At 40.3% G+C, this 24,634-nt stretch overlaps 2 protein-coding genes across 16 annotated transcripts; one reads left to right on the top strand and one right to left on the bottom strand.

Annotated features, from left to right (window-relative positions):
• Window positions 1-113: 113 nt before the first annotated feature.
• On the bottom strand, window positions 114-14,157 carry LOC128154285 (tRNA selenocysteine 1-associated protein 1-like). Of its 10 annotated transcripts, XM_052814853.1 has the most exons (11): window positions 14,032-14,157; window positions 12,385-12,568; window positions 10,902-10,982; window positions 9,816-9,892; window positions 9,589-9,719; window positions 8,859-8,990; window positions 7,819-7,938; window positions 5,474-5,669; window positions 4,737-4,782; window positions 3,832-4,000; window positions 114-435 (listed from the first exon to the last, which is right to left on the bottom strand). In XM_052814853.1, the coding sequence occupies exons 4-10, from the start codon at window positions 9,843-9,845 to the stop codon at window positions 3,864-3,866; spliced, it is 792 nt and encodes a 263-aa protein (XP_052670813.1). In that variant the 5' UTR covers window positions 9,846-9,892; window positions 10,902-10,982; window positions 12,385-12,568; window positions 14,032-14,157; the 3' UTR covers window positions 114-435; window positions 3,832-3,863. The 10 variants fall into 10 exon arrangements, with proteins under 10 accessions (XP_052670813.1, XP_052670628.1, XP_052670723.1 ...); XM_052814668.1 differs by having other exon boundaries at window positions 114-4,000; XM_052814763.1 differs by having other exon boundaries at window positions 114-4,000; window positions 10,902-10,976; window positions 12,381-12,568.
• On the top strand, window positions 13,685-24,601 carry PAK1IP1 (PAK1 interacting protein 1). 6 transcript variants are annotated; one of them, XR_008239295.1, is made up of 12 exons: window positions 13,685-13,908; window positions 14,710-14,872; window positions 15,832-15,952; window positions 16,048-16,122; window positions 16,771-16,823; window positions 17,305-17,450; window positions 17,541-17,638; window positions 18,414-18,513; window positions 20,114-20,240; window positions 20,858-21,047; window positions 23,132-23,330; window positions 24,500-24,601. XR_008239295.1 is itself a non-coding variant. In XM_052814332.1 (11 exons), the coding sequence occupies exons 1-10, from the start codon at window positions 13,846-13,848 to the stop codon at window positions 21,016-21,018; spliced, it is 1,107 nt and encodes a 368-aa protein (XP_052670292.1). In that variant the 5' UTR covers window positions 13,685-13,845; the 3' UTR covers window positions 21,019-21,047; window positions 23,132-24,398. The 6 variants fall into 6 exon arrangements, 4 of the variants coding, with proteins under 4 accessions (XP_052670292.1, XP_052670374.1, XP_052670157.1 ...); XR_008239253.1 differs by lacking the exon at window positions 24,500-24,601 and adding an exon at window positions 22,121-22,313 and having other exon boundaries at window positions 23,132-24,407; XM_052814332.1 differs by lacking the exon at window positions 24,500-24,601 and having other exon boundaries at window positions 23,132-24,398.
• Window positions 24,602-24,634: the final 33 nt, after the last annotated feature.

Consider the following 24,634-nt stretch of genomic DNA (forward strand, 5'->3'; position numbering starts at 1 on the left):
CTGGGTGAATTTAAAACAAGATTCCCTCTTTCTGATGCATGCTAAGTATATTAAAGGTAACCTCTAAACATGATTTTCTCTTCCGCGTGTGTGTCAAAGGCAGCTACAGTATGTTTGCTCTGTAAATTCAAGTGCTGCTTTATTTACTTATTTTACTTCCATTTTACTTATTTAGAACAATTTCCATATGGTGACATGCCTTTAATGACACTCATGACTCAGAAATACTTGTCGATGTAGTCAAACAATGTCTATTGACAGGAGTCACTGAAGTTAAATAAATGTTATTAAAAATGAGACAAAACAAAAGGCAAATATATATATATCCAGCAGAATGATAGGGATCATCACCATTTGATCAATCTTCCCTGTGAGTTATATCTGCAAGTTACTTTGAGGTAGCGCTAGAAAGAAGCTGTTGGTCCAAGAGCATCCCTGCAAAAAGAAACATTCATGGCTTAAGTACCATTTAACCTTTTTGTACCCTTTTAAGTACTCTTTACCATTTTTGGACTGTTTCTTTCTCCCTGTTCACTGACTGCAGGATTAGTAGCCCCTCAAACCATCATACTAAAGCCTTTCTGTTCAGAGAAGTGATAGAAAACAAAAACACTACTACTCTTGAAGAAATCAGCAGGTTTTGAGTAAAGGCACTATCTATTGCAGCTAGGTGCAATGAAGAGTTTATAAAACCAATACTAGATATTCTTGGAAAAAAAAAAAAAAAAACAACCAAGCCTTTATCAAGCTTATAAAAAACCCCACCACATTTCAGCTGGGTAGAACAGAGACAAAACACAACTGAAAGAAGTGAAATGGTGTTGTGTTGAAAAGTTGCTTCTAAGACTTTTTTTAAATGCTCCCACTGCAATCAGATCTTAGTAGAACTGATGGCAGGCAGCTAGCTGTGTGATGTGTTCAGGTCTTCGCATGAGCTACCTAATGCAGGTGGGTAGTTATAGAACAGCTCTAAGTTTACTCAGCAAAAAGTCTCAGCAATGCATTCTAACAGTCCTGATGCACTCTTTCCTGTATTTGGGGTTCATGGGTAACACACCAACACAGAAGAAAGTTTGCATTCTGTATGCCTTTACAGTAAAGAACGTGCACTGCCCACACCATCTTGATCCCATGTATGCACTCCTGACTGGAAAGAGGAATAGGCTAGTAAGGCTCAGGAGACAGAAAAAGAGGTCACAGAGCTATTTTAGAACAGTATCACATGGGCTGTAACCAACAGACTCTCCTCCTCACCTCATTTTTCTTGTTTGTTGACTGGAAGAAAATACACCCCCAACATTTCTCAGGTTTGGAGAACTAATGGCCCAAACAACCTCTTTCACTGCATAACATAAACAGTTATTTTCACTATGTGGGTACTTTACAGTCCAGAACAGAAGGCGCATGCATGTCTGTAAACAGTCTCTAATGCAGAGTGTAGAGACCTTGTTAACAGATAAAATCGGCATAAATGGGATGGCTACAGACTGTGACTTTTCTGAGGTTTATGTACTGTGGTGATACAGTGTCAGACTAAATGAAATCACATAGCTACGTGGGCCCCTCATTACATAGTTCACACATAGATCAACCTCCCACATGCCAAAAATCAGCATAGATGCTCCACAGTATTACTGCTGAGCCAACACACATCCTTAGCATCACATTTTTAACAGGTAACACAATAAAAGGTTTCCACAAATTACTTGCTGCAACTTAAGTACAGTCTTAGGCGATGCTATGCAAGCCACTTCAAAGCAGGATATAACCCAGACAGAGACCTGGAACCCGTCTTGCTGCTCGTGGTAATGGTGCTTCCTAGATACAAAATCCTTTGCTTAGCAGACCAGTTTGTACTACGAAGCTCAAGCACCACAGCTATGCACTACAACTGAAGTGGCATCAAATCCTGTACCATTTTGAAGCTTTAACACTCTGACCCAAATTCCAGGGGCCTGCATCTACTATCTTGAGTTTCCTCCCTACTGCAGTCCTCTGAAACAATTCTATACATGTGCACAAGTACCCCCTTTCCCACCCAGATTCTCTTTGCTCCATTTATTCTGCTTCCACTTTGTCACATTCTCATTAATAATCTCCCTACCCCCACCATCCAAAGCCTCACCAGTTCACACAAGGAAAACATTCACCCAAGGAAGCTAGTTCCCAGCTACCTTGCAAGTAGCTCTCCCCAAAGCAGGGAAACTGTTGCTAAAACTGTAAAGCTACTCTCCCTGCCTAGATGAGGTTTTTTGCTTTCTGTCTCTTCCTACATGTACTTCTGCACAAAATCCAGGAAGAATGAACTTCCTATAGTACTCCAAAAGCCCTTTCTGTTTTAGAGCATCTGCATTTCACCGACAGGACTTTGAAAATACTCCTAGCTGAAATTAAACTGTGAAGAGAAAAGATGGAGATTGTGGTCAGCAGCTAGAAGTGACCTGCCAGCATCGACTCATCACTCTGCAATACAGTATTTGTTTTAAATTCAAGAACAGCATATAGGTTATGACCACCACTTTAATCACATTAAGTCACAAAAAAAGCCAGAGAACTTTATTCCTATCTGCCATCATAGCAATTATGGTTTAGATTGCCCCCAAAACACACATGGCAGTATCAAAGTGTCTTGACTAGCTTTAGTAGCTTCCACAGCTATTAGTTATGGTAATTTCTGCTACTTTTTTTCTTGGAAGAGTATTTTTCTGTTTCCAGCCTAACTTATTTTATCATTATGTACATTAAGTAGTAAATACTTTTGCATACACATAAGCATAAGTAGTCCCTATAACTGGAAGATAGTTTGTACCCTTCAAGATGAGAACAGTTTAGAGGAAGCCACTCAGAAGTTGCTAGCTTAAAGCAGAACTTTCCTCATTGCTACCTCCCCTCATCTCCTTTGACTTGAATATTGAAAACTGTCATCCTACTAAAAATTTGTAACCTCATCACTAATAAAACACCTGAGCATGAAGACTGAACAAGTTAGAGATGTTTAGGACAGGGTACAACTTAGTTGAAGAGTTGTTACTGGGATAGTCTTTTATTCCCGATGGGTTATTTTTCCTCCTTCAAACCACAAAGTTATTTTCTCCAAGGATTTTTTGGTTTAAGAACATGTATTATCTTATACCAGTTTATTTGCTGCAAAGTGTCAGTTGAGAAGACTAACAATAAGGAGGACAGGAATAAAATTGTTACTAGGGATCATCCTTACTCTTTGGAATGTTTGCAGCTATGGCAGCTGAAAGTCTGCCCTTCTGTATGTTTAAAATACTGTATTGATAAAGCAATTCTAACTGACCTAGCAGATCAACAGTAGTACAGTTAGTTTCAGGAGACTGCAGGAGGAAGAGTGGACCTAAGCGTTCCCATAGCAAACCCTGGGAGTGTCTCCCAAATACACACATAATTGAAGCAAGAGTGTTAAGAGCTTGTAAAAGATGGCCTAGGTAACTTGGAAATATGCGAGTGCTAGTTTTTGCTAGTGTCCTGATGCCCATACCAAAACAAGAGACAGGTGAAATACCCTTACTACCTCCAGCTAAATTCCACAAGCCAGAAGAGAATGTGCTTCACACTGTAAGTAAAATCCCTTGCTGGCAAGTTTGCAGAAACAAAATTTTATTTACACAGGCAAGTCTATCTTTAGACCCCATTGAACTCTTTACATTTCTAGAATATTTACATGATTTCAAGATGCTCCGAGTGATGAACAAAAAAAAAAAAGATTACAGAAACTGTCAAAAGCATAGCAAAAAAACCCCAACCTATCATTGTGCTTTAAAACTTATGATCTAGAGTAATGTAGAAGAAATGTAATTTTAGCACCTTGGTCATAACGGTCATGCTATATAAGACACTTAAATAGCAGGGGGGATGTCAGAAGTGACCGTATCCAGAGGTTGCCAGTGACAATTCATGAGGGAATCATAGAGTTCTTCACTTGTCTCCATAAATTGTCTGTTCATTTCATCAACATCCAAGTAAAGCTGTGGATCTGAAAATAAAAGCCTGGTAAATACAAGTGGCAGATGCTGGAAGGCATGCACACAAAAACCTGAAGTAAATGCCTAATAAAATGTTTTAGCTAAATTTAATAGTTTAATAGTAAATGTAATAAGATGTTTATTCACCTAGAATTTTAACAAACCTGACAAAAAAGAGCAGATTTAAGGCTGATTAACCATGAAACTCTCCCGAAATCCACTTAACTTATTTCTACAACAGTATGTGTTAAGCAGGATAACATTTCTGAACACTAACACAAGATGTCTCTATGCGATCAACTGTCTGCAAACCTTCCAGGCCAAACAATTAAGTTTTATACCAAATCTTTAAGTGCAAGTTGAATCATCCTTTTAGAGTCCGCAATATAAGCTTTTACCTCAGGGTTTGGAAAACCGATTTTGTCTATTAATGAGTTTAACACAGAATATGCTTAGCAGAATCCATACAAAGATATGACAAATTCTGTATTAGACCATTTTGGAAGGAGAATGAAGGCAAAGTTAAAAGAAGCTTACTGTGAAGTGTTGTTGACAGTGTCCCATTCTACTTGACATGGTGTACACTATCAGCTTTAAAATCCTACCTCATCTCAGCTATAACCCATAGAGGATCCCACTACATCAGCTGAATTTCCAGGACATTCTTCATCCAATAGTCACTGGCTTGTATTGTTAAAGGGCACAAGTATGGTTAATTAAAAGTTGCAGTGATAGAATCATCATTACCTTCAGTTATTAGGTCATCACTGATTTCAGTCATAGCTGAAGTTTCCTAAAAAAAAAAAAAAAGAAAAAGAAAATCTCATATGTTTAATCATAATTCATTTCAGAAAGCATCACAAATCCAAAGTGCTTTTGTACTCCCAAACCACTCCCTCCTCCTACAACTACAAGAATAGGTGGGGGGGTTGTGTTTGTTACGGAGGGTTGGGGGGTTTTTTTGTTTGTCATTTTTGGTTGGTTGCTTTTTTGTGGGTTTTTTGTTTGGTTGGGTTTTTTTGGTTTTGTTTTTTGTTGTTTTATTTTGGTTTTGTTGTTGTTGTTTTTTTGTTTTTTTTTTTTTTTTTTTTTAAAAGAAAACCATAGTATAGTTCAGGTTGGAAGGGACTCCTGGAAGTTGTAATTGATAAATTGGCTGATCTAAGATAAGACCATCTTACAGTAATTCTCTAATTTGCTTTAAGAAAAGTACATCAGAAAAACAGGAAGAGAGGAAGTCTCCACAATTATGCTGGCAGAACTGTTATTTGGCATACATGAACAAATAATGGCATATAAATCTCTAATTCTATAGATGCACTAAAGCACTTAAAGATACCTCTGAATGAAGCCTGCTATTCTAACTTCCACACTAAGCAGAAAGCACGATTTCAGTTTTAGGACTTTTTGCTGACTCACACAATTCATACAACTTATTCTTTGTGATTTTTTTTTTCTTTAAAGGAAGTATGCAATATCTTTACCTCAAAAACAGCTGGAGCCATAACAGCATCTCCTAAAGAGCAGTCTCCAACAGCTTGCATGCTATCATAGGGAGCATAGGAGCTGTAGTTGTAGTCAGCATAAGGATCATATCCCCACTGTGAGTAGTAGTTCTGATAATCTTGGTAATAATCATTATAGTTGTACGACTGGTACCGCTGGAATTCTGCTTTCAGTCTGAAACATGAGAAGTTATATACAGTTAGAGAACAATAAACCGTAAACCCAGTTCTGAAGCTGAACAATTTGCCAGCTTACACATTTCAAAGTTTAAAAGGAAGCTTTTCTGAACAGTTGCCTAAGCAACAGTCTAAGATCTCATGTTTATACAGAAGCAAATGCTCTCACCTTCACCAATACCAAAAGTAATTATTTTCATGGATTAACTTGAGCCATGACACTTATCTGTACTGAGTATTTTTAGTATCTGTATAAGCAAGCTGCTGATAAAAACTTATTTATTAAGACCAGAGATATTTATCAAGCACAGCTGCTTTGAAGATGCATTCAGTCTTATTTAGCCCTTCTATCTTTTGTTTGGTTAATACTAAATACTATTATTTCCAGAAGCAAGGGGGTGAAGTCAGATTGTCTGTTTCAGAGGAACATCTGACACTGCTTGCCAGTTTGCCATGACCACCTCCACCTGCTCAATTTTTAGTCCATGAACAGTTGCCAAATTGTAGCTGTCAGGTGAAGTCAGCACTGCCATTATCCAGTGTGAAGCCAAAGCAGCAGGAAAATGACAAAACTCATTGGTTCTTAAGACCAAAGGGCCAGCTGATTAGTTTTCACTACCTTCCCTCTCCCAAGTAGATTTTCTGAGGGACAACTTCACACTAATGACAAGAATCAATCCGCAAGTGTTGTCTGTGCTAAGACAGAGGTACAAAACCAGAGGTACACTACATGAAATACATTCAGATAACCCAGCTGCACATTCAAAAAATCCTCTATGCTTAGACATTTCTTCACTGATTATGTACAGGCACACCTGCTGTGTTTGCAGAGTCCAACTTCTCTGCATCTCCACTTCATTACGCAAAAGTCAGATCTAGGCTTTTTGTCAAGAACACAAACTGAAGGAGCTCAGAAATAGTTTCCAATACAAGTGAACTGGTGACAAACTACTCTGATGGCTGGATATTTTGATGCTAGAAGAACATAGTACTCAGCCATTCAGAAACAGATACAGATTAGTGATGTGTATTTTAATACCTGTATTGCATTTGTTTCATTACTGTAAAGTAACACACACATTCTAATAAAGAGGTGTTCTGTTGTCTTGCTACTGTAGTAAACAAATGACTACATAATGTCTCAAAAGTCTTCTGCTTCCAACTTTTCTCCTACACACATCTCTGTAGGAAAGAAAAATCTGAAAATACTGCTGACATTCTTCTGGGTAGCAGAAGTGAGGAAACCTGTTTCGTTGTGACCTCTTCTTGTTTTCAAAATAGTTTAGTCAGAGCAATTCTGGACAGTGCTCTCTTGGGTAAGAGCATTTCCATTCTAAAGCAAAGAGGCAACATTTGCAGAATTATCCAGGGTGAAGAGAAACAAAAGCTGTTATTTTTACTATTTAACAGAACATACAAGCTAGCCTCATGAATATACTGAAATTGTTTTACATAAAGTTCTATTTCAGTCTGTATCCTGGTTCAAAGTTTATCAAATTTGGCATCAATTCTCTAACTGTTCAGAGACTTGAATTGCCTTAACTGACCGAGAGAACTGAGCTGGCAGAGTAAAAAACCCTTGCAAAACCAATCAACTTTAAATTCCCTGCTGCCCCAATCACTAGAATACTATTCTTTGCTTTTCAAAACAAACTGTTCCAGCAACATCTCCTTTGGCTTCTTCCCCACTATATTCTGTATTTTTCCACTTAAGAGTTCCTTTCTCTGCCAGCCTACTGTAAAACTAGCAACATGCTACCTTGCCTAAACTAGGGGGAAAGGTCTAGAAGAAAAGCTCCCTAGCATGCAAAACCACTTGTTGTCCCTTCTACCTCTTCTTCAGGCCCAAATGTGGAAAATATTTATGAATGCATTCAGCTTCACTACTGTAAGAATTAAGGCTGGTTACAACAGCAGCTAAGCCCAAGTTAAACAATCTGGCTAGACTTAAGAGTTGGATTCCCCCAGCAATCCTGAAAGAGGTTGATGAATCCAGGGAGTCAAAACATAACGCTTCTGTATTTTTGGTTTTGTAGACTGCATCATGTGTACAGCCATTATAACAAGGGCCACAGACTTTACAAAGGCAGAGCTACAAGAATCTGATTATTTAGAATTACTGTATCAATGCACAACTCATTTGTTACCTTTTAGAAATTCCTATGCTCAGCCGGATTCGTTTTCCCCCCAGACCTGGTGCATTCTGGCAGTCTTGCAGTGCCCTCATCTGATCACCTTGCTCACCAAATCTGACAAAGGCATACCCTCTACAATTTTCAAAAGGGAGAAAACAAATTCTAGTATGCATAACAGTTACAAAGCTAATGAATTCAATTTCTGTCTTCTACAAAATCAGAAGATAGTAGCTACTATAGCTTCTATTACCTAAGCAACCTCTCTGGCATGTGCACATGCACAGAAGATGCTTTCACCAAATTAAAAACTTGGGCCAGAAGCAAAAAGCTTGTTCTTTGACAGCATTAAGATGCAACTTCCTGAGAGCCAGAAAAACAATACATTTTAATTGCTATCTGTGTAAGTAATCAGATTCCATATTTCTGCATTTACAGCAGTTAATTTATCAGTTAGTATTAACCCAATCCTACCACTGTACAGCACTAACATTCTTTTTATACTTGCTTTCTCTTACGTTTCTTGAATTAGTCTATTACAGCCAGCATTGTGTGAACAGCAAACTCACTCATCCCTGCTTGACTCACTGCCTGGCCAGTATAACTTCTCCTTAGCTTTACTTACTAATATTAATAGGTTCAGTCTCCCAACCCCCTAAGATTTGCCAGGCCTTATGCTTTTCTCCCACATGTAAAAAGGGAATTATTTTGTCTTCAGTACTGCAGATGACTAAGTGGACACACTGCTGTATGTAAGCCCAGCAGCACAGATTTCAGTGCACAGCTCTCCCTTCTCCCACCATCCGATTTCTGTCATGCAGATATGCATATGGTTAAATTGAAGCTTATTAGATTAATTGCTTAAACTAACCAGTAAGTTTTAGAAACAAAAGGATCTGTGCTGTTTAAAAAAAAAAAAAGATAAAACTAATGCTAGAGACTAATCTCTCTCTTCCTGCCTCTGAAGAAAATGCAGAAACAGTTCCAACACAAGTTCTTATATTACTTATAGAAGCAAGCATATTGACAGCATTATGAATTTTCACAGGCATTACCTGGAATATCCCAGCAGGTCTGTTGCTATTTTGCAGTCAATACATGAGGGGTACCTCTTTAGAAAATAGTCATAGAGCTGGAAATCATCCACTTCTGGAGTAAGTTCCCCAACAAATATAGAATAATCTGGTCTTTAAAAAGATAAAAGAACTGTCAAGTTTCAGACTAAGGTAGCTGATGGCAGTATTAAGGTACCAAACATATAAGCAGGTAGTTATCACTGGACAAATGAGACAACAAAATCTGAAAACAGTATTAACTGCAAAACTCTGCTGAGTAATGTACAGACTGCAATGCCATCACTCCAGCATCAAGTTCTCAATTTCTCTGGGTCCATTCTACCGCTTTAACAAAAAACGCATTTCAACAAAGACCCTTTTTATAAAAAAAAAATTTTAGAAGTTGGTTTCAAAAGGAAATATTTATTGTCTGAATGAGGGGGATGGGGGAGAAGGATGCACAAAAATACGAAGAAAAACTATTAACTCAAGTTACAGCCATGATTCAAAAGAGCTATGACTATTTTGCCACCACTTCTCAGCAATTATGCAGGAAACACTACAAAAAACCTTCACTATTCTACTCGCAATAAATTTCCAAAAGCAATAATACTTAAGTGTATAGGCACCAGATGTGCCATTTCAGGATTTTAAAAATAAGCGATGGCATTCACTGGTCACTATCAATTTAAACAAGGGATCAGAACTTCTGCTTTCGAAAGGTCTTTACCTGGCTGAACTACTACTAGGGACAAACTCTATTCTTCCTGGTTTTATTTTGTTCTTTTTCTTCCGTTTCTTCTGTGGTGTTCTCCACCAGCTGTAGGCCTGGAGACATTCTCTTTTTTTCGCCATCAAGTCCTGTTGGGAGAAAAAAAATCACCTTTATAGTATTTAGCCTCATTTACATTCCTCCCTCCCACTCCCCATCACCACAGGTGATTTCCCCATATTCACCTTGCCCTTGAAAGAAGCCTGGGGTCCCATTTCTCCCTCCGCCTCCCATGAGGGAAAGCAGCCTCTGGGGAAAACGCCTGGCAAAAATAACAGAGCCAAAGGATTGTATGAACAGCCATATTCCCCTGACTTGTCAAGCTGGCTAAAGGATTGACAGCTTCCTCTTGGAATCAGGGAAAAAGCAGATAGCCCTTTGATGTTGGCCAATCCTAAATGTTAATTAGCTTCAGGACTGGACTGTGTTCCACTTGAGCTCCAGGACTCAAAAAACCCTGCAGCAGCAGCAGTCTGAGTGATGAAGAGGCAGGGAAATCATCACTCTTGCCTAAAAGGGATCTCAGCTGTCCCTATCTCCCCTCAACTAGGAATTCTTCTTCTTACGTGAGATGCCTCTCCTCACTACCCAGCTGTGAGTCACTCTCCCAGGCCAGGAACAACAACAGGAGGCCGATTAATGGAACGTAAGGAGAAAGCAGACCAGGAACAGGCACTAGCTTGGCTGAGGGAAAACTCAAACCCAGATGCAAGGCCAGGAAGAAAGAGGCATAAAAAGGGCCTCTTGGGGAGAAAAAAAAAAAAGAGAGAAAGAAAAACCAAAAACCCAAAAACCACAGTTTAAAAAGGAAGTGGGGCAACTACACAAAAGAGGAGGGAAACAACAGCTGTATTAACACAGGTTGCCTCCCTCACTTAAGATTCTGAAGAACAAGGAATTCCAAAAATAAGAATGATGTTTCGCAATGTTTTTTTACTTACGCAGGCTTTAATGTTCTTCCTCTAGAACACCTCTACATATATCTTATATAGAGAGTGTTATACGCAAGGTCCTTCAGAAGAACTCATGCTCAAATAAATCCGAACTGCAAAACCTAATGTTATGCCCCCAACCTGCTTCAGTTGATACGATTTAAGTGTCCAGAGGACAGCCACCAATTACCACATTACCAGAAGAAATCGTAGGACTGAAAGAACACCCAACTCAGAGCAAGCTAGCTATTTCAGCTTTACATTTACTAGGAATTCTGAGTATGGTTCTGGAATCCATTTAGGCACTGCAAGCCTGAATTTCTGACCAAATGATCTTACCTGGCTTGCCATGGTTCAAACTGTCTTCTGCCTTTCTGGAAGAATACGGCTGCACAGGGTCAGTTTACTGCACTCCTTCAGCTGAAAAAGATGCAGGGGAGGAACAAGAAGATAAAGACTCTTAACCTTGAGATTAATTACTTTAAAAACATACAGCAGGGTGAACATCTTTGAATGTTATTAATTCAGAACTTAGAAATTTCTAAGTTCTGACTTGTCACTGCTAAAGCAATGGAGATAAAAAGGACATATGGCATAGGGGATTATGACTAGAATTCATATTCACTTTCTTAAATTGTAGTAGTCCACAAAGGTTTCCCGCTGTCCAAAGCACTAGAAAATTACAGAGAGCTTTTAAGTCACCTATACCTTACCCTTATTTCTGAAATACCTAGATATAACTCAGTAATTCAGAAGATCCATGTTCTAAAACAGTTAAGAACAAGACAACAAAGATAGAGGCTTCAGCATGTTTTGTACAATCCCTTAGGTTTTTTTTCCCCTTTTAGCCAAATAAAAGTTGATTTACTTGTACCACAAATTCTACAGCTGAAAACCAGTAGTGGTACTTCCTATGTGCTAAAGAACAAGAGAAATGAGAGGGACAAGGGCACAGTACAGGTAAATGTGATATTTCTCTGCACCTTTTCTATGTCTTCTCTCTTTTGCCTCTTCCATACACACATTTCACTCACCACTAGTGAGTTCACAACAAATAATGACCTTTTACTGCTATTACTAAGCCAGTGGATACACTTTCATGAAGAGGTATGTAGTCCTTGTTGATTCTGATATCCTTTAAGCTTTTTTCCCTAGTCATCCAACCAATATAAATTAGCGCAGAAAAAAGTCTCATTTGCAAAATACTTTGCATCTACTTCTACACACAGCTGTTCATTCACCACTGCCGATTTTTTACATCCAGTGTTGCTCCTTCTATGCACATACTTGATTGCTGAAGTTTTAATTTGCATTTCCATCCAAGAATTTATGTAATACTTTACATACTGGCTGGTCAAATCCACATTCACATAATACAATAAATACAGAGTGTTTGTAATACCTTAAAGGCTTTCCCACACAGGAACAGTTCAGAGCACTACTTCTGAAAATGGATTAGGCTAACCTGACACAGGACAACCATATGCCATAATTAGAGCATCCATGCATGGTGTTACTCAGAGTAACTATGCACTTCATCTCCACACCCATTCTGAAGCCAAGAAAATAGTCAAGTACAAACAAGCCCTTAAATGCAGGCATGTACTAGTTAAGGTCAGTATATGCCCTCTTACTAAACCTAACTGAGCACTTCTTCCTGTTAAAGAAGGTCATTATTAATAAGAACATCCACATACTGATGTTCCTCTAATTCGAGCATTACTTTTTAATAAAAGGAACCATAAACTGCTCCACGGTCTAAACACTGAAATAGTAATTCTTGAATTCACAGCTGCATAATAGTTTTCTTCTTGAAACTTACCACTCTTTATTTGTGCGGATTTAACAGAAGATGGCCCGCACTACACAGCGTTTTTATTGCAAAAGAGTGTCAGAAGGCAAGTGACGCAATTGTTTCTCAATCGCAGTTATCACGGACTTTTATGCGAAACTGCGTTTCTGTACTCTCCCTGTATGATCTTGACTGTTGCCTCTTGATCTTTTCACTAGAAAACAAAAATATTTAAAAAGCAGTTAGAACAGCATGTATTAACATCACATTTTTTCACATTTGCTATAACTGCAGCTAGTCGTGGCTAGCTTATCATTCAAGCAGTGGGGCAGCTTTAACCTGCAAAATTCAAACACCTCCTTAACGGGATTACGCATGCATTTTAGCAGCCCATTTACTCCACGTTTTTTGTTGTTATTACGTTTGCGCTGGCAAAAAGGTGGATGAAGCTACCCGCGAACACTTCTCACCCTAGCTGGGAGGACAAGCCGCCCCTTTCCGCATTCATTTCGCTCCCAAGGAGGAGCTGGCTCAGGGCGGCGGGCTGGGGGAATCCCCCCCGAACGCCTCAGGCCGCCGCGCAGACCCCAACCGAGCCACCCGACCAGCCCAGGCCCCAGCCGCACCGTGCCGTGACGCATTTTTATAAGCTACTCGGCACGACGGGAAAAAAAAAAAAAAAAAGAAAAAAGAAAAAACCACCACACCACGGCGCCCGGCAAGAAGTGCGCCCCGCCCGGCCGCGGCCCTCCGCGGCGGCCACACTGGCGCCGGGGCCGCGCTTCCCCTTTATTGTGCTACGCGATAAGGAAGGGGAAAAGAAAAAAAAAAAAACCGAAATAAAAGCAGCCCGCGGGGCCGCGGCGCTCCTCCAGCAGCGACCGAGGCTGGTTCACCGGGCGCGGCCGGGGCGCTTCGGCCCAACGGCCGCCGGGCCTCCCCGCCCCGCAGGCCCGCGGCCCAGCCGCCCCTGAGGCGGCGGCTCTGAGGCCCCGGGGGGGGGAAGAAGGAAGGAAGGAAGGGAAGGAGGGAGGGGGCCGCCGCCCCCACCCCGTTGCGCAGTAGCTCGGTTCGCGCCTTCTTCCCCGCCGGCGGGCCCCCACAGCCCGGCCCCGGCCACCGCGATCCCCCTTCTCTCTCGCCCCCCCCCCCCCCCGATCCCGGCACTAACGTCTCTCATCCTCCGCGTCGCCATCAGCAGCAGCGCGAACCCCGCTTCCGCCCCGCGAGGACCTCCCGCGCGGGCTGCCCCGCGCGGAGCCTGACCCGCGGAGCCCGCCCCCTCGCCTCCCCCCGAGCTCTTCCCCGTCTCCGGCGGCTGGCGGAGGCCGCAGGCTCCCTCCCGGGGGAGCGCTACCGGTCTCCAACCGAAGGCCCAACCCGGCGCGGCGTGCTACGGCGCGGGCGCAGGCAGCGCGGCGGACGGACGGACGGACGGACGGCGGCCCAGGGCGGCAGGGCCCCGAGGTGCCGCCGTGCGTGGCGGGGCGGATGGAGCTGGTAGCGGGCTGCTACGAGCAGGTCCTCTTCGGGTTCGCCGCGCGGCCCGCTGAGGTAACGGGGGAGGGAAGGCGTTGGGGGGGGGGAACCGCGCGGCAGCCGTTGCGCTGCGCCCTAACGGCCGCCCGCCAACCGAACCCCCCTCACCGCCGAGGGGGATGCCGCCCCGCTACTCACCGACTCGCGTCTCTCCGCGGGCGCCGAGCCGGGCTCCGGGTGGGCTTTTAAAGCGGCGCGGGGGCGGGGCAGCCTCCCGCAGCCACAGGCTCGGCCCCTCGCCGCCGGCGCGGGGCGTGGGAGCGGCCGACGGACTCCCCCGCCGGCCGGCCCCGGGAGGCGGTGAAGGGCTCCCGGGAGCTGCGGATCCTTCGAGGTGCGGGAAAGGGGGCCGGCCGCGGGGGTGCAAGCTCGTTCCCGTCAGCCTTTCGGCGCAGAGCTGGGAATAAACGGCTGCGCAGGGGATGGATGCCACATTGTCTCGGGGAGGGGGGACGGGTGCCAGGTAGAAGGCGTGTCTCCAGCCTGCAATGGTGAAAAAAAGGGAGAATCCGCCTTCCTTGTCCACGAGATTTATCTCTGGGCAGATACTTTTTCGCATACAGCTTCATCCAAGCCCAGCGCTGATCGCGAGAGGCGGTTTGCACGCTTAAATCGTCCTGACTAATCTCCTAACAGCACGTTAACCCAATAAAATCCCATTATACTTACAGCTTAAGTATAATTCCTTTGCGTTTTTGCACATACGCTTTTCCAGGTTTTGCTTTTTTTCAAAAAAAAAATATTACAGGATGATGAAATTGAAGCTCACAATGGTAAGCTTCAGAAAGACCTGTTTATTTTGTATTTCATTTACAGTCCTGGACGGTTGTCCCTGTTTTTACCCATCATGCCCACTCTGCCTCATTGTCAGCGGTAGCAGTGAATAACAGATACGTGGTCACTGGGAGCAGAGATGAGACAATCCAAATCTTTGACATGAAAAAGAAGATAGAACATGGGGCACTGCTGCAGCACAATGGTAAGGGAGCTTTTCTTCCTAAAAAGCATTAATGATGGAAGCTTGTAGCCGAAAAACTGTCCCTTGCCAGAATGACAAAATTGAATTTTTTTTTTAATAAGTTTTTAATAGTGACGGTGTTGCAGCTGCGATGGTCTGATGATACAAGTAAGGTAAGCTTTTGAGCATAAACACCGCAAAATCATTTTGGCTATTAGCCCGCTTATACAGCTGCTTTTTCCAATTATTTTTAGTTTTAACTGTTAAAGAAATTATGGCGCACAAATGGTTTGTGAGGCATGTTTGTTCTACCAGGACAGTTTATCTAGACCATGCCTACTCCCAACAACCACATTTCCCAGTGTCCTTGTCCTGTCACAGACATACCTGAGCCGCACAAAAGGGAGTTTGTGTGTGAGAGCAGGCTGCTGCTGCTGCCAGAAGAGTTAACCTGGTACATTTCCCACTTTAAGCGCCTCCTGAATTACTGCCGTGTAATACGGCGGTTAACGGCCATCCAAATAAATGTGTTTGGGTCATTAGTAGCTCAGTCCTGATTGTCCTTTTTCTCCTGATAACCAAGAAGTACATGGAGCTAGACTGAATGTGGTACCTGCGTTCAACTCATGTATAATAAAACTGGTGCTTATGGGAAGCAGCACGTGCAGTAAATTCAGCTGTGTGTCAAGAGCAGGGCTTTGACGTAGGAGAATTCCTTGCTGTTTCAGGGAATGGACCAGATGGAGTTCAGACGTGTATGGCTATAGGGGGGCCGATAGAGCACATCAGTGATTGAATATAACAAGAAAGTTCAGGGGTTTCGTGAAGAAATACTTGGGATATAATTCAAATTTTCCCAAGGATAGGGTAGCAGCTGGCATGTTTTGATGCTAGAAGCTTCTCTGTTAATTCATATGTTCTCTGTGTGATAACTGTTCAGTATGTACAACATTGTTAATAGCTCTGGTTTGTATTTCTAGGCACAATAACTTGTTTGGAGTTCTATGGTACTGCGCATCTACTGAGTGGGGCTGAAGATGGACTAATTTGTATCTGGAACACAAAGAGATGGGAATGTCTGAAATCTATTAAGGCACATAAGTGAGTTTCTTAAATCTACGTATTCATGTATGTTTTCATGTTTATTTTCCTTGTAAATAATATATGTGGCTAATACGTTGTTTTGTTTTTATCAGGGGGCACGTGACATCTCTTTCTATTCATCCTTCTGGGAAGTTAGCTTTGTCGGTAGGAACAGATAAAACATTAAGGTGAGTCGAAACTGATGAAGGAATGCTGAGTATCATAATTCAGTAACTCTTAGTAAATTGTTACAAGCCACAAATCTGTGTTGGGAGTAGACTGTGCAACACTGATAAAACATATTTGGACAAAGGATTCAAAGATCCATTGGTTTGTCTTTTTAAGTTCTAGGTACCAGCAATATTTTAAGGTCTTCTAACAGTCCTTGCTGTTCCTAGCTTCTTGTGCTCTGACTCTTTATAGTCACTTGTAGATGTATAAATACATTTGCATTTCGGAACACAATTTATTTAAACTTCTGAAAGCTGTAAGGTTTTGTTTAGTGTGAGAAAGTAATTTTTCACTTGGAGTGTGTACATGTTGCTGTATATATGTGTTTTAAATACATAAAATGCTATTTTAACAGCACAAATTGGTATTGTGCTCCTTTTGGGCTCTGCATTGCAAACAGTGGTTTATAAAATAAATACCACAAATTCAACCTTACAGTGTGCAAGCGATATATGAAGTCATCATTTTCTCTTGCATTAAGAATGCAGTAAAATGCATAGAGATGCTTAAAAGCTTCCTTTGGCTGCCTCATGTCAGCAGATAGGACTTCAGTTTCACTGTGCTGTTTTTAACCGGAATGCACGTTATCTGTTGTTGTCTTTCAGAACTTGGAATCTTGTAGAAGGACGATCAGCCTTTATCAAAAACCTGAAGCAAAGTGAGTTTATCAGTCTAAAACCACTAGAAAAGTGGAATTAGATAGTTTTATTTTTTGTGTAAAGAAAAGTAGACTAAATTAATCAACAAGTCAGTTAATTGCAAGCAACTTTTCACAATGTTTTTTTTACACATGCAGGCAAGCATATGTAAGCTTATGTCCTTAATAATAAGCATTCACCAGAAGGAAAACATAGTGACACTAAAGTAAATTTTTTTTTTCTTAAAATTTGATGTCAGGACATTTAAATAAATGTGTTTTGTTTTGTTTTTCTTTATACACTTCTGATAATCAGAAATAAACATTTAAGAGCATAGCTTTACTTTTTTATTCTAGGGTTTGGGTTTTTTTTTCCCTGAATTTTCTCAGGTTTGCGTAGAAAACAGCATCTAGCAGCTTCTAATGATTCTTACTTTACTCATGCAATATAGAGTGCAAAAAAAACGTGTACATATATATACAAATGTATCTGTGTGTACAGATGCCCACATAATTAAATGGTCCCCTGATGGAGAGAGGTATGTGACCGTGATAACAAATAAAGTGGATATCTACAAACTTGACACAGCTTCAATCACTGGCACTATCACAACAGAGAAGAGGATTTCCTCACTTAGATTTATTACAGTAAGTACAAAAAAGAAAGGTGCTGGAAAATTAACTGGTTTGAAACACATGAAGTTAATCACACTTGCATTTCTTTTTTCCCATTCTAAGGATTCTATCCTTGCCATAGCTGGAGATGATGAAATTATAAGGTTCTACAGCTGTGACTCTCAAAAATGCCTGTGTGAATTTAAAGCTCATGAAAACAGGTATTCTATATTTGTTTACTATTTAAATATTTATGGCAATGCTGAGTACTCAGTAAAGTTCAGTGACTTGTAATGTTCAGCATATTTTACTATTGGTTTAGTATAGAAAGTGAATTTATTTATGTGCTAAATTCCAAATTTGGGACAGACTTGTTTGCTTTTAGTATGAGCACAAGGACTGTGCTGTCCGTGCATGTTACAAAAACAACAGGGTATAGAATTAGAAATATTACAGTTCTAAATTTATGAGACTCTGTGTGTGTATTCACACACACACACACGTAAACCCTCTTCTCTGTGTGTGGTCTATGCATTTCTGAAATTGGGTATAAAGAATGTTTAACCAGTCTTTACAGAATCTGACTGTTTAGAATGTTTAAATAAAACAAACCAGTTGTACTCAGTCCAGACAATAGGAGGGTAATCACATATTCTCTGTTGTCGAATAGCAAATATTTGTCCAAATGCTGCTTTTAATTCATGAAAACACAAAAGCATTAGTTAAAATGTCATTTATGTGGTTAATAGTGTGTGCTTAAAAGTATTGAAGTGTTCTAAATTGAATCCTAACAAGCCTAGCGAAGGCAAGCGTTCCTACTGTAAATGACAGCACTCAAAACAGATTACTGTTCCAAGTTCCTGCCCGTCATTTGTGGGTTTTCTGTTCAAACTGATTTTTAGACTATTGCCTATTTATCTTTAATTTCTGTCAGCTTACTGTTCTGAAGTGAACTGCCATGCTGTAAAGTAACAAAGTATTACATTTTGTTCACAGAATAAAAGATATCTATAGTTTTGAAAGAGAAGGACAACATGTTATTGTTACTGCATCCAGTGATGGTTACATTAAAATGTGGAATCTGGATCTTAATAAGGTTAGTCTATTGAACTACTTGTTACATTTATGGAAAAATACCAGACAACCAAAATTGCAGGCGGTTCTGTTACAAAGATTAATTTTAAATCACTGAGGAAATTTTATTTGAAATCTGGATGTCTTCATCTTCCTCCATGTTATGTTCACTAGAGATGTATATGTCTACGCACATATTTTTATGCATTTGTATATTTTTTTATTTTTGTAATTTTTTTTAAACAAACTACAAAATCTGATGATATTACAGAGATCTCAGCTCCTCTTTACATAAAGTTATGCTTCCCTTCAGACCTACCTGGCCAGACTTATGACTATCTAATCAGTTATATATGTTCTAAGGACTGCTGTCAATTTTTGTAATGTTGATGATTGTTGCTACTCTTTTAAAAACACAAACTCTGTGGTTTGGGGGGGCGTGGGGGTGGTTGTTCATGTAGGGGGAAAAAGTTGTCCTTTTGAAAAATTCAAACACATTAATGTACTGAGTACTTTTATTTCATGTATTTTCAAACAGTTCTGAGTAGCACAGTTCAACAAGGAATCATGTCTTACCTTTAAAGTTTCCCATGTTACTGTTTGCTCTGGGGTTTGTCTGAAAATCAGAATTAGATTTTTTTTAATTTAATGCCTAGTAATAAAGGATCTACTATAGTCCACTATAAGTATCTTGAATAGTTCAAATAAATATCTCTCAACATTTATATGCTTCATATATCTCATCTGAATTTGCCCATTTTTAATTTCACCCCTTCTGATTATTTTTACACTTCTGAGTGCAGTAGTGAAACTCTCTCTTTTCCCTTCACCTCAAATTTCTGTTCCCCTTGTACGTAATTGACATAGTGATCAGGGAACTTGTTGCCTTTCTCTGTAACATGGTCTTTATTTTGACCAAATGTATGATGTTCTTCCTGTGCAGGCAAAATTTTTTAACACTTTGTATAAGTGTGTGGGCTGCTCTGTCCAGCTCTGTGAGGTGGAATATCCTAGTACAGGTAGATTCTGGTGGGTTGATGCTGTTATGCTGCACATGTGTTTGTGACACTTTATCCCCCGATATCTGTAATAGGACATTTGCTCAAGTATTCCCAGAGCTGGCTGATACAATTGCAGTTAAGCAATTTGAAACACACTCTGAAGAGATTACTTTTAATCAGCAGCCTTGTCTTTGTGAGGGAGAAAAGGAATCTGATGCAATAACTTAATTCAAATTATTTTAGCTGTACCAAAAATACCTATTACTCTGGAGAAACTTCTGAAACCATTAACAGGTTTTTTTCGTGGGTCTGTGACTCATCTAGTTATTCCTTATGTTAAACTTACCCCCATGTGCCTGAAACAACTGATCTTGCTTATCAAGATATGTTCTTAAAGCCACTGGAAGTTTTCTGTAAAACCACCACTGAGGAATGGTATCAGGAACAGAACTGTAACAATGTGACCATTAACTGGTATACAGCCTCTAGTTCTAAACATTCTTAGGCACCAGAAATGAAGTGGAAGGTGGACGGTAAGATACTTTCTCGCTTCAAATACTTCAGTAAATTTAAACAGAAATAAAATAATGTTTAATTAATCTTTTTCTATATTACCTTCAGATTAAAGATGTGCCGTCTTTACTGTGTGAAGTCAATACGAAAGCTAGGCTGACATGTCTCGCAGTATGGCTTGACCAAGCTTCAGAAATGAAAGAAAATTCTGATAAAGCTGCAACATTATCTCAAGGTAACAGAACTGTGTGTATTTTCAGTTGTTAATGCGACCATGAAATGGAATGTACTAGGTGGGAGGCTTTTACTATATGCATTGGAAAAAGTTTCGGTATCTTGAAGAATTGGGGGTATGACGCTGGCAAGTGATATAGACATTATTACCAATCTGATAGTGTCTCAAGCCTGCGTGTATGTTGGAGGACATAAGCCTCTTTTCACTTTATTATATGAAAGTTTTGTTTCTCTTTACTGGAATAACATACCGAGGAAGCCACTGTGAAGCTTTTGAGACAGATAAGAAAAGAATAAACAGTTTGATAGAACTGCATGTCTTGTTTTCCTATAAACAAAATCAGGTCTGAGGTTGTTGTAGTTGGGCAAACTTAGGAAGTCTGGCTCAGTATTATTTTTTTTTAGCTGTTGTTTTCCTGTATCGTAATCTATTTACATACTTGATCTTTCTATTTTCGTATCACAGGCAAAACTAGCATAAATGGCACATTCCACTCTAAATAAAAAATCATTTATAACCCCTTTTTTAAAATGAGATACAAATAAATCCCTGTGCCATTTTAGACTACAAAGACTGGACATTAATGTCAGTGTGAATAATTTCTTGCTTTTTTTCAGCAAATGAAGATGAAAAATCATCAATAGTCAGGAAAAACAAAGTTCGTAGGACTGATAAAAGTGATAAAACAGCCAAAAAAAAGAGAGAAATTACTCCAGAGAAGCAAAAATTGGAAGCTCCACTGCAAAAGAAGAAAAAGAAACAGAATAGCTCATCGTGAAGGCAGCTACTTTCTCCCCTGAATAAAAAGTAAATGCTGGTTTTGCTGTAGTTTTTATAAGGATGTAAACCTCTGACAGGACATATACCTCCGAACTGGTCTGTTGTTTAAAAATAATGAATGTTTTTACCTTAATAAATTGACTGATCATTCTGGGAAGTAGCAAAAGAGATGGCAACTTTCCCGAAGTGACTGAGGCAAAAATAAGTTCATAATATGTAATGTTTATATTTTTCTATTAACAATAGCATGCACTTTTTAACTGGCTCTGAAAAAGCCAGCTAAAATGATAAAAATAGCTGCATCTGTCTCAGTTACATTTTTGTCTCAATTAAATGCTAATTAAAAATATGTACACTTTTTCATTTTAGTGTTGGAAAAGTTACTATTCATTTGACTCAAAATATGATCTGCCTTTGTCATGCATTACTCTTCCTACTGTAAGAAGGAACATTTTAAAATTACTTAAAATACGATGATCACATTCCATTCATACATTCACAGAAAATCGTACTTTCTAGTACTTGACATGGGCTTGTACATAGAGTTTATAGGCAAAATGTTTGGGTTTTTTACTGTGTTCATACATTTAATTTTTTTGCAAGTCTTTGCAACACTTTCACATGATTGAAATCTTTTGTTCAGAATATGATACATGTTTTCAGGTGGAAGAGTTTATATCAATAAGGTTTTACCTTCTCTTCCCCCTCTCCGTAGTATTTTTTCAAGTCCTTGATCTGAGCTGTATTGTTAAAAAAAAAAATTATCTAACATTTGGAATATTTGTCATGATGATAGAATGCCACCCATCTGTTTTGCACTTAACCAAAAAGTGAATTCCTGACCTTCTTTGTGGGAACAGAGTTTTATCCTAAGTCTTATTACAAATACGAAGCAGGAAAAACAAAGTTGAGCTGGAGAGAACAAGGTCAAATAGCTGTACTAAATGTTCTCTTTATTTCTTTTAAAGTAAGGCATTTTAATGTTGTTTTCTGCACTACCGGAGTATTAGTCATTATTTCTTCTGTCTTCAAAGAGTAATTGGAATTACGCTTTATTCTGATTCACTTTAGTAATAATCTGTTCCTCCTTATTTGTGTAGCAAAAGAAAAGCTAGAGAAAATCAGAAAAAAGATTGAAGCAAATCTGGAGACAGGAATGCAGGCTGTCTTAGGGATGTAAAATAGGGTATCACTTCAGCTCATCTCTCTGTATGCTCTGACACTGAGACAAAGTGAGCATCATCAGTGCTGTTACGAGATTGTTCATGTGGCAATGGCAGTATTCTCTTGGAGGTGGGTGTCTGTATTTATCTTCTGTAACTGTTTCCCTTATTTAGATAAATTATCACAACCCCTTGTCTGAATATTCAGTGTAGTTGATTTATATGAGCTCAGTTTAATTCAACATTAGAGGGGTTTCCACTGTACTGTAGTTTGAACTTATACAGCTTTTAACTTTAATAATACCCCAAATGTTTGTGGACGCAAACACAGGCAAATAATATAGGACTTAAAACAGTTAGTAGACTTGGCAGGAAAGGTACTGAATGAGATTTTTAATTGATAAGGCTCCTGTAGTAAGTATAGGACTTAGACAATTGTCTTATTTAAGCTTATACTTTGTAAAGTGTTTTCACTTGTAGAGTGTCATGTCTGTTTTCTAGTGCTTATCTTATGTCTGTTTTTGACAAAAAGGGTTGCCACTACTAAAACAGATTTCACTGTTTGAATTTTTCAATACATGAGCTCATGGCCACGGGCATCACAATTGCAAAAGCAATCTCTCATGAGCACCACGAAAAATCCAGTCTGCACATAATTTCAAGAATTAAAAAGCAAAAATTCCACAATTTTGTTTCTAAGGTTTAGACTTAGAATATTCAACATTTAACTGCCTGTGTAGTAACAAAGAACTGTGTGTCTCATGAGACTCAGAACAATTTGTGAACTGGAGACAGAGAAGACGAGTCCTAACAGCTTTTAAGGTGAAATACAGAAACAGTCCTGAGAGGAGAATTTGTATTTTCTATACCTTGAGTGAATGCTCAGCTACTAATCAGTACTTGGCAATTTTTATTTTGTTGTTTCCGTGTGCACATCTTTCTTTTCAGCACATTTTCCATTCCAGTTTTCAGGGAACTGCTTAGAATGATAGAGGGGAGGCAGCAGTGCAGAGAGGGAGGATATGTCAGCGGTGAGAAAGCTCTTCCTGTGTCAGAAAGGGTGAGTGTGTGTGACACCGGTAGAGTAGATGGAGCCATGGCTGCAAGAAACAACAGCCTAGTGAGCAGCATCCCAGCCGAGCCCCAGGTGAGTTCAGCAGCTCCTGCAGCTGTGGATTTCTTCCAGTTTTCCTGCTTCCCCTCTTGGGGAACCCCAGTGCTGGATTACAAAGCAGAGGCCAGTGAAACTTGAACCTCATAGCCATTACACAGCTTGAACAGAAAAGGGAACCCCATCCAGTATAGCTTAGATCTGTGTTGGTTGTGGTACTTTACATGGAGATGGGAGATCTCTATTTAAACCACTTAGGCCCACAAGGGAATTAAACTGCTCTCCACTTTCTGACCATTAGGCTAATTCATAGAGATGGGAATATTTGAAATGCAGCTAGAGAAAGCTGCATTTTGCAGAAAGCGCAGACCTCTGATGTTTTGTGCCTTCTGTTATGAAGAGGAACTGAAGCCCCTCAGGGACCTGGCTGGAGGAGTGCTTGTTCTTTCTGTATGATTAAATGTCCGTGGGAGGTAAGTGCATAGACAACTGGAACAAATCATGCAGCACCATTTATGTGAAGAAAAACAGTTTCAGCACTTGAAAAGAGTTTACCTTTGTAGACAGTTATAAGCATCTCTCCACATTTTTTCGATTAACAAAAATGCAAAACATTTTCTTTACAAGATGTTTTCCATCTCCCACTGTGGTGTAACTTCTACAGCAGAAGACTCCTGTTTCTGTTGCACTAGCTGTGCTTGTAATTTGAAGATTATAGAAATCCTCTACATCTTCCATAAAAGGGCTATACTGAAATTACTGATCAAAGCTAGAAGCAGCCTGTAGGCTGCCCAGAGTTGTAGCTCATGCCACAACAACCAACCACCCCAAATTCTCAGCTGTACCACATACCCCCACTTCTGCAACACGACGAGGATGGATTGGGTGCACACGAATGCAGTTGTGAGTGAGCTTTGCCCCTCACTGAACAAGCACGCAAAACCTCGTCTGCACTGAAGTCTCCCCTCATTTGTAGGCACCCGGGCTTGCTCGGGCATCCTCGATACCCCCCGCCAGGGCCCGGGGGAGTTACCGGCAGCTCTGGAGGTAGCTGGGAAGGCACCAACCCGGTTTTTTTTTTTTTTTGTTTGTTTTTTTCCGGGACGCACCCTACCTTGCCTTTTAGGGTTTTTCTTTTGTTTTGGTGTTTTTTGGTTTTGGGGTTGGGTTGGGTTGTGGTTTTATTTTTTCTTTCCTTCTCTCAGAACAGCCGGAAAAGGGAAGTTTTGGGCGGTGCGCTGCTCCCTCGCCTCCCCTTCCGCAGCCTGCTCCGCCCTGGGCTGCCGTGGAGCGGGGCCGCCGGGCAGGTGAGTGCTGCCCGCCTACCCTCGGCGGGGGGG

The sequence above is a fragment of the Harpia harpyja genome, chromosome 1 (assembly GCF_026419915.1).
Source record: "Harpia harpyja isolate bHarHar1 chromosome 1, bHarHar1 primary haplotype, whole genome shotgun sequence".
Lineage (NCBI taxonomy): Eukaryota > Metazoa > Chordata > Aves > Accipitriformes > Accipitridae > Harpia > Harpia harpyja.

Coding starts and splice junctions, on each gene's coding strand:
- LOC128154285 (XM_052814853.1), bottom strand. CDS start 9,845: ATGGGACCCCAGGCTTCTTTCAAGGGCAAG. Junction 5,670..7,818: donor AGCATAGGAATTTCTAAAAG/GTAACAAATGAG, acceptor CTCATGTTTCAG/ACTGAAAGCAGAATTCCAGC. Junction 4,001..4,736: donor TGATGACCTAATAACTGAAG/GTAATGATGATT, acceptor TTTTATTTTCAG/ATCCACAGCTTTACTTGGAT.
- PAK1IP1 (XM_052814332.1), top strand. CDS start 13,846: ATGGAGCTGGTAGCGGGCTGCTACGAGCAGGTCCTCTTCGGGTTCGCC. Junction 15,953..16,047: donor AAATCTATTAAGGCACATAA/GTGAGTTTCTTA, acceptor TGTTTTTATCAG/GGGGCACGTGACATCTCTTT. Junction 17,451..17,540: donor CCTCACTTAGATTTATTACA/GTAAGTACAAAA, acceptor TCCCATTCTAAG/GATTCTATCCTTGCCATAGC.